Source organism: Antechinus flavipes, chromosome 1 (genome assembly GCF_016432865.1).
Source record: "Antechinus flavipes isolate AdamAnt ecotype Samford, QLD, Australia chromosome 1, AdamAnt_v2, whole genome shotgun sequence".
Lineage (NCBI taxonomy): Eukaryota > Metazoa > Chordata > Mammalia > Dasyuromorphia > Dasyuridae > Antechinus > Antechinus flavipes.
The window spans coordinates 223339010-223356832 of record NC_067398.1 but is presented as its reverse complement, the minus strand read 5'-3'; the positions used below and the strand labels follow the sequence as shown (position 1 = coordinate 223356832).

The 17823-nt window shown below is 37.5% G+C and overlaps 1 protein-coding gene and 1 long non-coding RNA gene across 2 annotated transcripts in view; both read right to left on the bottom strand.

Annotated features, from left to right (window-relative positions):
- The window catches only part of ZNF367 (zinc finger protein 367), a 32661-nt gene extending 17140 nt beyond the window's left edge, over nucleotides 1-15521 (bottom strand). Inside the window, exons 1-2 of the mRNA XM_051996830.1 lie at nucleotides 14527-15521; nucleotides 2037-2187 (exon numbers count right to left, since the gene is read on the bottom strand). Coding sequence (XP_051852790.1) covers nucleotides 2037-2187; nucleotides 14527-14976 — 601 coding nt within the window. The 5' untranslated portion in view covers nucleotides 14977-15521. The remainder of the gene's footprint in view (nucleotides 1-2036; nucleotides 2188-14526) is intronic.
- On the bottom strand, nucleotides 13304-13970 carry LOC127561652 (uncharacterized). The gene is made up of 2 exons (XR_007953502.1): nucleotides 13865-13970; nucleotides 13304-13642 (listed from the first exon to the last, which is right to left on the bottom strand). It is a non-coding gene; the product is annotated as an uncharacterized LOC127561652 (long non-coding RNA).
- Nucleotides 15522-17823: the final 2302 nt, after the last annotated feature.

Here is a 17823-nt window from a genome sequence, read left to right as displayed (position 1 = left end):
AAATGGAGAACTGGGGCAAGAGGTGAGTATGGGGGAAAATATATGGATGTGTTATATTTGAGAAATCTATTGGAATCCGGTTTGAAAGGTCCAATAGACAGTGAGAAAAGACTATAGCTCAAAAGGGAGACTAGGATTTACTATATATACATCTGGTAGTCATTTTGCTTAGAGATGATAACTAAATCCATGGAATTGATGAGTTCAACAACAGAAGAGAAAATACATAGAGAAAAGAGGGTCCATAATACCTTGTGTTATACCCACTGTTAGGGGATAAGGTACGAATGACAACCCAATAACAAAGACAAAGAAAAGTAAAAAGAATCTGAGGAAAAGCAAGGGAGCAATATCACAAAAAACCAGATACTCTTCAGGAGGACAGGGTGGTCAAAAGCCACCAAGAAGTTGAATAGGATGGATTAAGAAAAGGCCATCAGATTTGGCAACTAAAGTTCATTGGTAAAATTGGAATGTGCAATTTCAACTAAGCAATAAAGTCAAAAACCAGAAGAGAAGAGTGTGACATATCAGTGAGTGGAAGAGTAGAAAATCATATATTTAAATGTGTGTGTGTGTGTGTGTGTGTGTGTGTGTGTGTGTGTGTCCTAGATTAAACATAAGAGTATTGAAGTAATATTTTTAAATTTGAACCTACAAACTGATATACAACAAATATATTCCTTTCAGGGGCACTGATAACTAAAAAGGCTATCCAAATTGTCATCTATTTTCATATTTTGTTTACAAATAAATAATTCACTGCAACATGTATATACAGATGGATTTAGCAGAGTATTAGAAAATATGTAGTTTGAGCTACCTGACACTTTTACATAACAACATGCCTGTTAGTCTTATCTGTCCTTCGTTCTCAAAGAGGACAATGACATCAGGGAGGTAATGCTATGACATGCAAATGAATTGGATTTAAGTGATGGAGGGCTATGCAAGGTCACCGGCCCCACTTTCCCCTCCAGAGCCATATGAGTCCAGTGGCAAAATACAGATCAAGACGATTGGAAATGTCCTGGATGCAGTAGGAGATTTTGGTCTTTTTAAGCTAAGATCTTCAACAGGTCTCAATTTGACTGAGGGCACATTCAGTGATTAAGGGTAAGTAGCAATTTGGGCAAAGAATCTCCTCTGTCACCTAATCCAAAAAAAAAAAAAAAAAAAAGATAAAAATCTAAATAAATGAATCTTGGAGGGGAAGACTCTCATAATAGGAAACATAGCTGAACAGGAATCTGGTAACCAAGCAAAACCAAAGCATAATAGAGTACAGAATGTAGAATGTGACCAGAGGAGGCACTAGTTGGAGAAGAAGGGGACAGAAGTTCAGAGTTTCTGGACAAATTAGGAAAGATTGCTATTTACATTCAATCTGAGTCTGTTGCAACCCAAACAATGAACACATGAAGCTTGGCCTAGTACTTATAATTGGCCAATAAGAATCAGATTGGTTTTGGTTTAAGGCATGGTCCTTAAGAAAGAAATCTAGCCAGTAAATCCCAAGATTGGGAAGTTTCAGAGATGCATTAACAACATGCCTGTACAATATCTATTGAATTGCCCTGAACTAGCAATATAAATCATCTATTACCAGGGTTTAGAAACCATCCTCTTCTTACCTCTATAAATAAATCTTTCCCTACTCCCATACAAGCTTTGCCATTTTTTTGTATGTATACATTGTTTTGTTGAAGTAAGGAACATCCTGTACAGGCTGGAAACAACTTCTCTATAATATATAAATCTTAAAATGGGAAATGGTAGAGGGAAATAGGCTAAAATCACTTACCCATGCTCAATGGCTATTATGTTTCAGAAACAAGACTGGGTCTTACTAATTCCAAGATTGCCCTCTAGTCATATGAATATATTACCCTTCATTTAATATATCATTATGGTAATAAATACAGGAAAGATGTGTTTTTCAATAAAAAGTATGTTCAAGTCTACCTTGATGCCTAGGGATTTTTAAGGACTTCAGGTAAAATATGTTTACTATTGTACAAACTGCTCTTACATACCAGTATGAGTTCTTTTGTGTGCCTGTAGAGATTTTTCCCTTGGAAATACTCGATTACAGATGTTACAACGGATTCTGCTAGAAGAATGTTCTCCCTCATTTATTAAATCCCGGACAGTATCTGCTCTGGGTCGACCACGTCTGATTCCATCCTGTGTTAAGAAGGAATTAAAAAAAAAAAAAATCCTGTAAAATGCAACTTATATGGAATCACTTAACAATAAAGCCAAAACTCCTCTTCGTCTCACACAAAAGAAATCACATTAGGCATTCAATGATTATATGTAAGGCTGCAGTTACAAACCCTTCAACCTAATTGTAATATCAGAAAACATTTAGGTGATATAAACAAATGATTAGCTCAAATACCAAGCTTGGTTAAAGCCCAAGCTACTAAAATCAATTAACAGATAGGTGACTAATTGAGATTCCCCAGTTAACTTGTAGAATATATTATTTTCCTATGACAAAAGACTTTGGAATAAAAAGTTATTTCCAATAGATTTCAATTATCTATTTAATCCTAGGACAACCAGATTGACTGTATATTTGACTACTGGTTGATTCTGGCTGCAACACCACACAAAAAGCTTTTAAAAGCCTAAATGATTATTTTTCCTCATACAATAATCTACAAGAGGGCAATATCTAAAATTTATTAAATAGGAATAATTTATTAATAACAAAGTGAGGGTTAAATTGACAATCATCAATTTTGCCTGGAAAGAGCGGAAAAATCATCAACTTGCTGTACATACACAGTTTCCCTACTAGACAAGTTACATAAATGAAACATAAGTGGTTTGGTAGAATATTTTTAAAAATTATTTCTTTTTTAAAATTTTTGAATTTCAAATGCTCTTGAACTCCATCCTTCCCTCACCCATTGAGAAGACAAGAAATATATTCTTATGCATGTAAAATCATACAAAATGTTTCTACATTAGCCACATAGCAATAAAAAAGTAAGAAAAATAAAGTGAAAAGATTCAGCTTGCACTCAGCTCATCAGTTCTCTGGGGGAAAATAGCATTTTTCATAATGAATTCTTTGGAACTACTTTTGATCACTGTATCAGAATAGCTAAGTCCTATAATGTTGCTATTACTATATACAAATGGTTTTTCTCACTTCATTCCACATCAATTTACATAATTCTTCCCAAGTTTTCCTGCAGCAATCCCTCTTAAAATTTCTTAACAGTAAAATACTATACCATCACAATCATATACCACAACTTGTTCAGTCATTTCCCTCCGATTCTTTGCTACCACAAAGAGCTACTATAAATATTTTTGGTAAATTTAAGTCTTTTCCTTTTTCCTTGATCTCTTTGGGATACAAGCTTAATACAGTATTTCTGGGTCAAAAGATAGGCACAGTTTTATAGTCCTCTGGCATAATTCCAAATTGTTCTCCAGAATGGTTAGACTAATTCACAATTATATCAACAATGCATCAGTATCCCTATTTTTTTCCACATCACTTCCAACAATGGCTAATATGACAGAATAGGAAAAATGATCAATCTGATAAGTTTTAATTTTAATTTTGTTTAATCTGGGAAATTGCTTTTATTACATTTATCTAACCAACAGTGATTTAGAGATTTTTTTTTTTTCATTTGAGTACACAGATTTTATTTCTTCTGAAAACTTATTGGTCTTATCAATTGGGGACTGGCTCTTATTTTTATAAATTTGAATCAAATCCCTACATATTTGAGGAATGGCTTTATCAGAGAAATTTAATGTAAAAATTAATTCCAGTTTCACGTTTCACTTTTTATTTTGCTACATTGGTTTTACTTGTACAAAAACTTTTAGTTTTATGCAATCAAAATCATTCATTACTTCCTGGGATCCTCTCTTTTGTTTGGTTATAAACTCTTCCTTCCAAAGATTTGACAGGCAGAATTAGTATGTCTAAATTATTTACTCACTGTGACCTTATCCTGGCAGATTATGGGAGATATTGGCCTATATGCCTACTTTCAGCCAAACTTTTCAGTTTTCCCAGCAATTTTTGTCAAGTGGTAAATTCTTGTCCCCAAAATTTGGATCTTTGAGTTTATCAAGCACTAGATTATTATGGTCATTAACTACTGCACACTGTGTGCCTAATCTATTCCATTGATCTACTATTTTTATTTCTTAGTGTCAAAGTGTTTTGATGATTGCCACTTTTTAATCTAAACTGAAATCTGATATTGCTAGCCTTCCTCCCTTCGGATTGTTTTCATTGATTCTCTTGATATTCTGATATTTTGTAATTCCAGATTAATTACTCTTCAAGATGTACAAAGTAATTCTTTGATAATTTGGCATGGCACTGAACTAATTTTGATAAGAATTATCATTTTAACATTTCTCCAATTGTTAGATACCTATTTTTGTGAAAATTATTTTAAAATTGTTTTTATAAAGTTCTTGGGTTCTTCTTGGCAGACTCCCAAGTATTTGTCTCAGTTAAAATGCCATTTCTCTATTTCTTCCTTTTGGGTTTTATTGGTTATATATAAAAATGTTAATGGTTTATGAAGGTTTATTTTATATCAAGTAACTGTGGTAAGATTCACTGTTTCGATTTTTTAGTTTATTCCTTAGGGTTCTCTAAGTATACAATTTTATCAATCTGAAGAGTTTTTTGTTTTGTTTTATTTTCTCATTGCCTATTCTAATTCTTTAAATTTCTTGTCTCATTTCTATACATAGCATTTCTAGTAAAATACTGAAAAATAGAAGTGATAATGGACATCCATGCTTCATCCCTAATACTGGGAAGGCATCTAGTTTATCTACATTCTAAATAATGCTCGCTCTTCATTTTAGATACTCATTTTAAGAAAAGTTCCATTTTGTGTGTATATATGTTTATGTATATTTTTATTTTTGTTATTGTTATTATTATACTTTGTCTAATACTGAACCAATCCTGCATTCCCAGTATGAATCTCACTTGGTCATAGTGTATGATCTTTGTAATATATTGCTATAATCTACTTGTTAACATTTTAGTTTGATTTTTTTAATCAGCATACATTAGGAAAACTAGTCTATAATTTCTTCCCTGTTCTCTCTGGTTTAGAGATCAAAACTATATTTGTGTCATGTAAGTAGTTTGGCAGGACTCCTTTACCTATTTTTTCCAAACAATTTATGTAGTAAAGAATTAAAATTCTTTAAATGTTTGGTAAAATTCGTTTGTAAATCCATTTCGTCTTGAGGATTTTTCTTAGGGAGTTCATTATCTTAAGAGTTAAGTATTCTATTTTATCTGTTAATCTGGACAATTAATATTTTTAAAATATCTATTTTATTGGCACATAATTAGGCAAAATAGTTCCTAATAATCTTTTTAATTTTATCTTTATTAGTGAATTTTCCTTTTTTACAATTTTAATATTGGTAACTTGTTTTTTTTCCTTTTTTTAAAATCAAATTTATCAATGGTTTATTTTATTGGTTCAATCTTTTTTTTTTTCTTTCAATTTTATTAATCTCTGCTTTGATTTTCAGTATTTCCATTTTGATGTTACATTGAGAATTTTTAATTTGTTCTTTTCCTAGTGTTTTTTTTTTTTTAATCACATGTCCAATCTCTTAAAAAAAAAAAAAAAAAAACTGATATAAGCACTGAGAGATTTAAATTTTCCCTAAGCACTGTTTAGCTGTATCCCACAAATTCTGTTATGCTGTGTTATTGTTGTCATTATCTTTAATGAAACTGTTCTTTAAGTTGCTTATGCTTTAGGATCATTTAGTTTCCAATTAATTTTTTTTAATCTATGATTCCAAGGCCCCTTATTGAATATCATTTTTACTGCATTAGAGTCTCAAAGAAGTGCATTTAATATTTCCCCTTTTTTTGAGGTTTTTAATACATTAATACTTTTTTGAAAGATACCATACACAACTGAAGAAAAGGTATACTCCTATTTCCATTCAATTTGCTTCAGAACTCTATCTCTAACTTTTCTAAACTCTAACTCATGTATTTAACTTTGTCATCATTTACTTTATGGTTGAATTTATCTAATTCTGAAAGGGGAAAGTTGAGGTCTCCACTAATATAGTTTAATTTTTTAATGTCCTCCTATAACTTATTTAATTTTTCCTTTAAGAATTTGGATGCTTTGTATAAGACTGCTTGCCATCTAGGGGAGGAGATGGAGGAAGGGAAGGGAAACGTTGGAACAGAAATGAGTGCAAGAGATAATGTTGTAAAAAATTACCCAGGCATATGTTCTGTCAATAAAAAGTTACAATTTAAAAAAAAAAGAATTTGGATGCTTGCCATATGGTTTCTTTGGGTTTACTGTTTATATCATTTCATCTACTTTTGCTTTTAGCAAAATGTAATTTCCTTGATTCTCTCTCTGAAGTCTACTTTTTATTTTTGCTTTTTCTGAAATCCTGATTGCTATCTCTACATTTTTAACTTGGCTGAAACATAACAATCTGTTCTATTCCCTTATCTTAACTGTGCATATCTTTCTCTTTCAAATGTGTTTCTTGTAACATATTGTTGAATTCTGATTTCTAATCCATTCTGCTATCATTTTATAGGTGAGTCAATCCCATTCACATTCAGACTTATGAGTGTATATTTCCATTCATCCTATTTTCTTTTTATCCTGTCCAACCTTTTTTTTTTAAACCATGTCCCTCCTAAAAAAAAAAAAAAAATCTATTTTGCTTCTGATCACTGCTTCTATTAATCTGCCTTCTCCCTCCAATTGAACGTGTGTGTGTGTGTGTGTGTGTGTGTGTGTGTATCAACTTCAATGTGAGGTTCAAATATTAACCACTATTTTCTCCTCTACTGTGAAAGTTTTTCCTTTTTTATGTGTGGTAATTTTACCTTGTTGGTCCTCTCCCCTTTTCCTTCTTCCAGTGCTTCATTTTATTTTAAAGATCATCCCAGTGTAATCACCTTGATCTACCCTGTATCCTCTGTTTATGTATAGACTCCTTCTACCTGCCTTAAAAATGATAAGTTTTTAGGAGTTACATGTATCATCTTCCCACATAAGAATGTAAACAGCTTAACCTTATTAAGTCCCTTATTTTTTTTTGCCATGTTTACTTTTGTACGCTTGAGCCTTGTGTTTTAATGTCATTTTCTATTCACTCTATCTAGTCTTTTCATCAGGAATGCTTTAAAGTCACCTTTTCCATTAAATATCCATTTCCCTTACTCTCCCTTCATATCCCCCACCATCTCCATCTCCTCACCCTTATATTCAGTTTTGTTAGGTAGCTTATTCTTGGTTGCAATTCCACCTCATTTGCCCTTTGAAATATTATATTCCAATTCTCTGATTCTTTAACATGGAAGCTACTAAATCTTATGCATCTTCACTATGACTGTACAATATTTGAATGTTTTTGATCTTTTGCAATATTTTCTCCTTGACCTGAAAACTCTGGAATTTGGCTAAAATACTGCTAAGAGTTTTCATTTTGAGATCTCTTTAAGGTATTGGTGAGTTCTTTCAATTTATATGTTATTCTCTGATTCTAGGTTAATGAAGCAGTTCTCTTTTATAATTTCCTAACTTGTGACATCTAGGCTTTTTTAAAATTAATGGCCTTCAGATAGCCCAATAATTTTTAAAAAATATCTCTCCTTAAGAGTATAATCTCTTTTTGACCAGTTGTCCAATTCTCTTCCTGCTGCTGGACTGAGAGACCTCCAGTCTCACAAAGGCCACCAAAGTCCATTGCTAGTGTTGACATTGCATACAGCCAGCCCATTATCACAAAGCTTGCCTGCCAAACTTTTAAATTATCTTGAGCTGGAAAAATGTCTCCTCTTGACCTTCTGTTGGCTATGGTACTCCACAATTCAATTTGACACATTATTTTAAAGTTGTTTGAAGGAGAATATTAGGAGAGTTCAAGTAGGTTACACTTCTATTCTGCCAAATTGAATAAATTCATTTTAAAAATGCAAATAATTTCCCATTTTGCTAAGTAAAGGAGGAGTGAAATTCTTAAGTAGTTATTCAATTAAGCCAGTATTACACAAAAGTTGGCAAAAATGTGGCATCTGAACTATCTGATTATTATTGCCCATCTCCTATTCCCTATTAGCTTTTTTCCACTTTTCCCCTCCCTTTCTCTTAAATATACCTCAGACCTGCTAATGACAACCAGTGGTATTCATTAACTGGATTTTACATCTTTGCATGCTAAAAAATTGCTAAGACTTGTTCGAAGCAAAGAACACAAACATTAAGGCAATAGCAAATAATAAATTCTGACAAGATATTTAACAATGTTAATTCTGTTTTAAAATCTCTGTTACAGAAAAGTATGGAATCAGGGATTTGTAAAATTAATTCTTTGTGGGAAGTAACAAAATGGATCTGAAATCAAGATAGGATCATTTCAAAATATAAAAAAAGTATTGAATAAAATACTTTGTACCTATGTTCTTAAAAAAAAAAAAGCATTCCTTTTTTGAAATTAAGACTTTAATCTTTAGAGTAATAATAGCACTGAAAACCAGTCAGATTCCATAATACTCATTATATTTTTTTAAATGACTTTTTTTTTTTTGGCTGAGGCAATTGAGGTTAAGTGACTTGCCCAGAGTCACACAGCTAAGAAGTGTTAAGTATCTGAGGTTGGATTTGAACTCAGGTACTCTTGTCTTCAGAGCTGGTGCTCTATCCACTGTGTTAATTAACTGCCTCACTAATTATATTTTTAAGCTTTGAATTATATTTTGTTTTTTAATATCCTATCATTTAAAATTTTGCAACAATAAATTATAAAACAGAATCTAATACTCATCTGTATAAGCAATCTTAAAAATCAAATTTTGAAGTTACTTGGAAACCTAAAAAGTCTCAACAGCAGGTATATATCTGTATGTCAGTGAATATTCTCATCAGTAGTGTAGATATAAAATCCAGAGGAATTTTACAGTATCACTTTTCAAAATTCCCTGCCAAAAGGGAAAAAGGCATATTCTTATAGCAGGAAAAGTGAGCCAAAAAGCAAGCCATGCTTTTCCATTAAAGTAAATAAGAAAAAATAAACATGAAACATTTTCAATTCATTATATCAAAAAATAAGCAGAGTTTCACTTCAATATGAACTTTTTCTTTTTGGCTAGAATAAAAATGTTAACAATTATACAGTATCAAATCCTACAACCAAGTTTATTTTAGCAGTGGCAAACCTGGGCTCTCCAAAGCAATGTCAGCCAAGTACAAGTTCTGACAATTTCTAACAAGATGTAAAGGTTTCAAATAAGGATTCAGTGATGGAATACAGAGCTCTCATTTAAATTTTTCCCTAAAAAGATTCAAAGACATTTAATTTCACTAAGTCAGTTTAAATTTGAGGAATTTTCCCTCCAATGGGTCTGTCATTTATATTGCTGAAAGCCCACACTAATCAAATCACAGACCTTTGAAATGCTGAAGTATGAATAAGAAACCATGATTTTATAGCACTAGCCTCTTTAAATAAAGGGTTTGGGGAAGGAGAAAGTTGAGTCAAGAATTATAAAAGGGGGAAAACCAGACTTGTTTTGCCTACAGAAAGGGAAATGTTCATAGGTTAACTGTAAGCACAACAAAATTCTGAGTTCTGTTAAGGTTTTGTTTTGTTTTTCTTTTATTTTCTACAGCACCAAGAATCACTACCATCCACATCAAACAACAAACAAACCTCTCCCAGCCTCTACCTTTGATAAGCCTGAATTCTCATATTTATTTTTGTTTTGTCGGAGAGAAGGGGCTACCAGGGGTCCTCAACTTTTTAAATAGGGGGCCAGTTCACTGTCCCTCAGACTGTTGGAGGGCCGGACTATAGTAAAAACAAAAACTTTGTTTTGTGGGCCTTTAAATAAAGAAACTTCATAGCCCTGGATGAAGGGGATAATAGTTCTCAGCTGCCACATCTGGCCCACAAGCTGTAGTTTGAGGACCCCTGGTAGACAATCAAGAGGTGATGGCTCATTTTGGACCAACAGAATGGCTATCAGACCTATGCAATCAAACTTATTAATATGCTGAAGGTAATTTCAACTAGATGTTAATCAGATTAAAGCAACTCAAGTAAGGTGATAAATAGGTTTTGCCCAGAGTGTTTGTTTACCTAAAGAAAAGCATTTAACTCAAAAGAATATAATTAGTTCGCATATTCTATCAAAATGCAACTCCAACCACAAAGATTTTCCAACTTCTATAAATAATAGCTTTCTTGAACTTAAAATTGTTTGCTACCTCTACCACTCAATTTTTTTTGTTATATGCTGCTTTTAATTACACTGCTGTTCTTTATGTGCTTACCTATTAAGAAAATATTCTCCTATGAAATGTTATACTCCAACAGTGTTCATAAAAGATTATATTGCTTGAATACATATGAAAATACATGGCAAAACACATATCCTTAAAAGGCAAAGCACAATACATAGGAATTTCAATTAACAATATTAGAGTATACTAATATTAAACTAGCTTTTAAAAAAATGGAATTCACCAATGAAAAAAGTCCAAATGGACTTTCACTTGTTACCTTCATGGAGATTCACTCACCATAGCTTTTGTTTTGTTTTTACCTACTCTGGAGCTATATAATCAATCTTCCCCTCCCCTCTCCCCCCCCCCCCCAAAAAAAAAACCCTCTCCTACTATGTTTATCTTAGATCTTAAAGTATCTTTGTAAACCAATTAAACAGTAACTTTTTTAAAAATGTGGGTTAGAGTAGACAGTCAAAAGGTCCTTTATTACATTTACAATAAGGTGATATAACAAATATCAAGGATTGGGAGAGGGTTGGAAAGGACAAATAATGGCTATCAGCAGTGCAAATTCAGTCGCTTGTTCCAACTATCTAGATACCAAAGCAGACTGGGTTGCAATGACAAGAGTTTAAACTTGGGAACTGATTTTTCTGCCACTAGTTATGTTTATAGTAATGCATAGGTTAATGCTATAATCATGACCTCTTCTGCACTATTAAGTTAACAGGAAAACCAAAAAAAGGAGACAAAAGTTAAGAGAAAGAAGCAAATCTGTTTTATAATGGAAGGAAGGATAAGGAATGTAGCGTTTGGATTTTTAGAACACCCATCTTCAAGAAACCTGTCTTTGATCCTCCCCATCCTTGTTAGTAGCATTTCCCGTCTCCAATCACTATATTTTTTGTATCTCCTGTTTACTTATCAATGAAAATATTGTATATATGTAGAATATAAGTGCCTTAAAGACATGAGTTGTACTTTTTGTATCTATCCCCAGAACCTTGAACAGTGCCTATTACAGAGCAGGAAGTTAAAGTCCGGTTGGCTGATGTTAATTTTTTTTGTTTGTTTTGTTTTCTATTGTACTTGAGGTGGTTTAAAGAGATCTCAGTTTAGCTGGAAGCTTCCACATCACCATGACATTATCTTCATCCCTCCAAGGAGGTCAGAGATAATTTTTAAGTTCCTATATAATTAACTTTGTTATATATACATATACACGTATAGAAGCAGTTTTTGCATCAAAGAATTAGAAACAAAATGAGTATATATCAACTGAGAATGAATTATTCTATATGATATATAGAATATTGCTGTTTCTCAAGAATTCAGAGAAAGAGGAACACAGTATGAAATGAGCAAAATAAGGAGAAAAACAACATAATAACCACCATAATCAAAGAAAAATACTGTAAGATATCAGATCTCTTTATCGATGCAGTAATCAGTGGTGACTTCAGAGAACTGATGAAGGTGGAGTTTGTTTTTCTTCTCTCGGTGAAATTATAGGCAACAGGTGAGGATGGAACTATCAAAACAAAATTAAGAGTGGGTATTTTAAGCATAACCTGTAGGGCTGGTGTTTTATTTAACTGCACTTAGTTACAATGATGGATTGGATCACTAGAAAGTTAATTATCAAAGAAAAAAAAGCACTGATAAAACATTTTTAGAAGAGAGATTTTACAGAAATTAAAATATAATTATTTTTTGGAAAGCTAATCACTTTCCTTTTATCAGTAATCAAATAAACCTTTAAAGAAATTTAATATTTTAAGCAGTCATCTAAAAGTGTTTAAAGTGCTTGACCTGGTTGCTGTGATAAGTTTACCAAGAAAATTGCTTTTACATCAGTCTTTATGAAGACTTCAGTCTTGTGTAACTTGAGGTAGTAGTTTTATTAGCAGAGAGCTCCAAATATGATTTGCATTTTTTTTTTCCACATAGTAGTCAGACTTTTAGAAAACCTCCTAGGTACCCTTCTAATGCTGAAATTTATTATCCTAAAGAATGTATACTTTTGTGTATTTGTTGATAGTTGTCTGCTGACAAAAACTATCAGTTTTTAAAGTACATTAACTGTTTTTCAGACATAATATCCAATAACTTTCAGAGTTCTCTACCTTTATCTATATGTGACACCACTAATCCACACCTTTTAAAATCACTTCTTTCATAATACTGCCCTTTCCTAATTTCTCTAATTTTTTTTCTTCCAGGCATTCCCACCTACATGCCCAACTAACATCACAAATGTAAGGTGTACTTATACTAACCCAATACCTCGCTAAAAATCTTTGGTCACCACACACAACTCATGAAGTCACCCAGATTTGAAACCTTTGAATTTTTCCCTTGCCTATAAACACCCAATCAGTTTGTAAAAGAGCTATTATATACTTCTGAAAATTTTCTCAATTTTTTTCTATCTCCTTTCCATTTCCCATTGCAAGCCATCTATCTGAGTTTAGATACTCATCACTTCTTACCTCAACTACTGGAATAACCCTCTTTCCTCCAAATCTTCACGTTGCTGCCAGATTAATATCTCTAACAGCTCTGATCGTGTAATTTTCCTGATTGAATCCCTCCAATAGCCCTAATTGCTTAGCCTGGCATTTAATGCTCTTCACGTTTGGGCCTATATATTGTACCAGCCTTATCTTCCCATTATTCTCTCTTTATAAACCCTACCTTTTTAGGCAACTTAGTAGCATACTCATTCCCATTCTCCATGTTTTTTCACATATTAATTATCTCCTTGCTCAGAGTCCCATTTAAAAACAATATCCTACCCATTTAAGGGGGGGGGGGGGAAGGAGGGGAAAGGGGAGAGAAACAGCTTATCTCATTCTGAAGCATTCCTCAACATCCTTTCCTTCCACCACCTTCCAGAATTTGATGCCCTTTATTGTATTTCTTCATTATAGGCAGTGTGATCTTTTTTGTTCCTATAACATCTAGCGCTTAACAAAGGGCTTAACACGTAGACAAGACTCTTAACAAGTATTTATTGAATAAAAAAAAACTAATAAATCTAAAGTAACTGTTACACTGAAAAATACATGTTGCATTTTATAAAGTGCTACTTTTAAATATCACATTCAATTCGGCAACTGTTGCCACTATGTGGCAACACAGCAGCCGGGATTTAATTTCCAGATTTATACATTTCACTTCTTAACTATAATGGAGAACTCGAAATCTTAAAAATACTGTGTCTTGCGTTGAGTACTCGGAAGACCTTTGCTTTCCAGGATAAAAGCCGCGAGACTAAAGCTTAAGACAACCCACGGTGAAAGAAGTTCTATTCACAAGCGCCTTCTGCGTGCTAAGAGCTGGAAAGACCAAGGCAAATGAATGAAGCCACCCCGCTCGCTCCAAGCTCCCACTCGGCACAGGCTGGGAGGCCCCAGGAGGTGCACGGAGCTTGGATCCCTGCGCTTTCCTCCCAAGGCTCGTTCTCTGCCTCAAGGTCCTAGACCTTCCCGCAGGATCAGCTCGGACTGAACCGGCGTTCCACCCACCCCTGGTACCCAGTGCGAGGGCTGCTTTCTTACCTATTCTCTGCCGGCCTTAGCGGTCAGGAATGAAAGCACCGAGGACAAGCCCCAGAGGGGTCGTGTCGTGCCATGCCATACCATCCCGTCCCGCCCTGCCCCGCCTGTCCCCTACAGCCCACTGTCAGCCTCCGCCGCTGCCTCCACCCCAGCGCCCGTTTCTCGCCCCGCCCCCACGCTCTCGCGATGCGCCCGCCCCCAGACCTGCCCTCCCCCCGCCCCGCTCTCCCCCAAAGCCGCCCGCTCCCCAGAGGTTGGGGGCGCGTGACAGCCAGACCCGTTTTTTGGCGCGCGGCTGTGACGTCGGCGCCCCTGACAGCCGCCTCCGCAGCTGCCGGCGGCCCAGGAAACAACCCCAGCATTTTAAAATCCTCCCCGCCCCGCCCTATTCCATTCCCGCGGTCTGGGGTGCTGGGAGGAGACTCAGACCCGCTCCACCCGGCCTTTCGTCTCCCCACCGGAGGTGTCAGGCGGGGCGAATTAAGGGTGCGGGATGGGTCTCACCCCGCGCCCGGTCGGGATCCTAAGTCCACTTTTCCGTAGCTCCGTCCGCTCCTTACTTACGCAGGCATCGGTTGCCCGTTAACGGGTCCGAAGCTGCCCCCGTTCGTTCCTCCTCCCGACACACCCCCTCCTTTCTCCCGGGTCTCGGGGAGACTCACCCTCAGGTGGCTGCTATCCGGGCTGCCCGCCTCCTCCTCCTCTTCTCCTCCAGAGATTGCCGTGGCCACCACGGTGGAGGCCGGTACTCCCCGGCCCCGGAGCGGCTGCTGGGTGCTGACGGAGGAAGAGGCGGGGGAGGTGGCCACAACCGAAGCCCCGCAGCAGCCGCCTCCGCCGGGTCCCCCGGGGCTTAGCGTCACGTTGTGCGCGTTTTCGCCCCAGCGCCAAGGGTACACCATGAAGTCACTGAAGCCCGGGCTGGTTGGGATGAGCGGCGGCGGCGGCTCCTGCTCGCTGCTCCGCTTGGGCTTGATTGGGGTCGTCTTGATGACCGACACCAGGACCCGTTTGGGAGAATCATGGCAAAAGATAACTGGGGGTGGCGGCGGCTGCTGCTGGAGCAGCGGGGACTGGTTCTCCGCCATAGTTGCCTCGATCCCCCGAATCATCCCCTCCTCTCCAACCAGCCCCCCAAGTCCCCGCGACGCGCACACACGCCCGCCCCGGTCCCTCTCGGTCGCTGAGCTTCACACCCTTGACGGTGACGGCGGGGCCACAATCGCACGGTCTTTCCTTCCCGGCTAAGTAGAGCCAAGGGAGGGCTCGGAGGTGTCTGCGGCAACTGGTCACCGCTCCAGACCCAGCAGCGCTTTCCCCGATGAATCTGACACTAGAATAGTCGCAGACTCATCACAGGGGAGGAGAAAGTGGTGGCGGCGGCCGTGGCGACGATTCCTGGGATCCCTCCGGTAGTTGTCGAGGGGGGGCAGATTTCCCTAATCAGGAGTTTCGGGATCCTAGAAGAAGCCGCGGCAAAGATGGGACCCTTGCCAAGACTGACCTCCTTCTCCCCGATATCCCCCCGCAATAGCGGGGTGGAAGGGAAGCGCAGTCAGCTCAGACTTCTCACGCTGCCCCGAAGTGACAATAAAGCCAAACTCCCAAGCCCCGGAAAATAACAACCTGCTGCTACCACCGATGTCCCAGATCCGGCTTTTCCCGCGTTACATTTCGCGCCTGGGCGGAACCAATCACCTTAAGGCTCCGGGACCCAAGCGGCTCTAGGCTGAGTGACAGCCCCTTCTAGCCAATAGACAATCCCCGAAGCTTTCCCGGTGGAGCGGGGCGAAGATAGAGGAGGGCCTGGAGTAGCGCGCGCGATTGGTTTGTGATTTGCTATTGGCTATTGCTCTTAATTTTGTCCTCCGCCTCGGGCCAACAAGGTTCGAAACTTTGGGGGAGCGCGCGGCCCTCAATGACCCGCCCCTACGGAAGCCCCACCTTCTTTTTTCCTCGGGTTCTGTTTGTCTAGTTTGGGGCCGCGCGAGTGAAGAGGGGCTGGATCAGAAGCAAGATGGTGATTGGTTAACTCTGTTGGAAAAAGGTGGAGTCCGAGTGGAAAGAGCGAGGCGGTTGTACCGGGTTGGCTCTAAACCGCGCGCCGAGGACCCCGCCCAGTCTACAGCTAGCTGCTGTTGTGGAAGCCGTTCCCGCGCGAACGGTCTGCGTCACGTGCTCTGTTTAAAGGGACAGAGGCAATAATGGTGATGGAATCCTTTCATCTGGTTTTCTCTCTTTGTCCCCGCCCCCGCCCGCTCCCCCTCTTCCGCAACCTACCCGAAGAGTCGCTACCTCCTTATCTCTGGAGAAGAAGATTTTAATAGCTTAAAAAAATTCCTGGCTGCGGGTCACCAAAGAATTCATCACCTAGTCGTCATCCGTTTTCTTTGGAATCTCTCCCTGGATCACTTGGTTGATTCTGTCCTCGAGATCGCGCTCGAAGTCTCTTTCCTTTGCTAGCATCTGCCGGAGTTTTCCCTTCATTAACAAAGCCTAAAAGAACGCAGTCTCAGTACCGAGGATAAATCCCTCGTTTTCAAATTGGGTTTCATCTATCTAAACTATAGAATGTAGCCTGCAGTATCCAAATAATAATTTCTAAGCTTTTACTTTCCAAATCTCGCATTCTTCATAACCAGTACCCGAATACATGATTTTTCATAATCTTTCTTTCCCCTAAAATATTGCAATAATCTCCTAATTGAAGTTTCTCCCCTCTCCAAAACATCCCTTACACAGCTATCGAACTAATCTCCTAAAGCATAAATCTTATGTCCCTCTTCTGTTAAAAAACAAAAACAAAATGATTTTTATTTGCCTTTAAGTTAAAATACAAAATCCTCAGCCTGCCATAATCTTATTTCAGCATACCTTTCAGTCCTATTCCATATCACTTTCCTTAAAGCACTCCCTTCTTACAGTGAAATTGGCCTCGGGACTGTTTCCTCTCCTCATCCGTACCTTAGCATAAACTGTTCTTAGAATCCTTCACTTTCTTCAAAATAAAGCTCAGTGCTATCTGCCTGAGTCTTTTCCGGATTGGGTCTCTCTCTCTCTCTCTCTCTCTCTCTCTCTCTCTCTCTCTCTCTCTCTCTCTCTCTCTCTCTCTCTCTCTCTCTCTCTCTCTCTCTTTCTCCCTCCCTCCCTTCCCCCCCCCACATACACACATTACATCCATACTTTGTGCTTACTTCTTTGTATTCATAATGTATTTCCACACATACACATTCCCAACAGAAAGTAAACTGGCAAAATTCAGGGAATATTGTTGTGTACCTAATGAATAAAGAGGAAGAATGGCTTAATGAAAGTCAGAAGATTCTAGATTTCAGTCCTTAAAATGACACATTACTGTGTGACTCTGGCCATAGTACTTAACCTCAGTATCCTAGGCGTAATTTAAGACTACTCCATTGCAGAGACCTGCAGACTTAAGTAATGTTTACTCAATTGAACTGTTGCTAATACCCCAAGTTATGTCAGAAATGATTTTAGGAGGTATAGTTATGAAGTCAAAATAAGAAATGTTCAACTCATCTGTTTGAAAATTTCCTCCACCAAAATCAATTTCAACCTGTAATTTTGTAGATAAGTGATAGATTCACCTGTACCTCAGAGAACTTAAGTCATTCAACCATGTTCACACAGCCAGTAATTTTTTTTTGTTTTATTTTTTTTTTGCCAGTAATTGTTATAAACAGCTTTTGAACCCATGACTTCCTCTGACCCCAACAAACTATTGCTTGTATGCCATGCTACTCTGCTGCTCATAGATGCTTTACAAGTCATGAATTTTATTCCTACCAAAATTACACAGTGTACTCTCTCAGTTGTAGGGTGTCTGCAATCCTCCAGCCTACCTTAGTATTCTGGCCTCCTTGGGGATATCCTTGGCATTGTCAGATGATTACCATTTTATTAGCAGAAATAATATTGAAGAAGTAAGGACTGTGGGG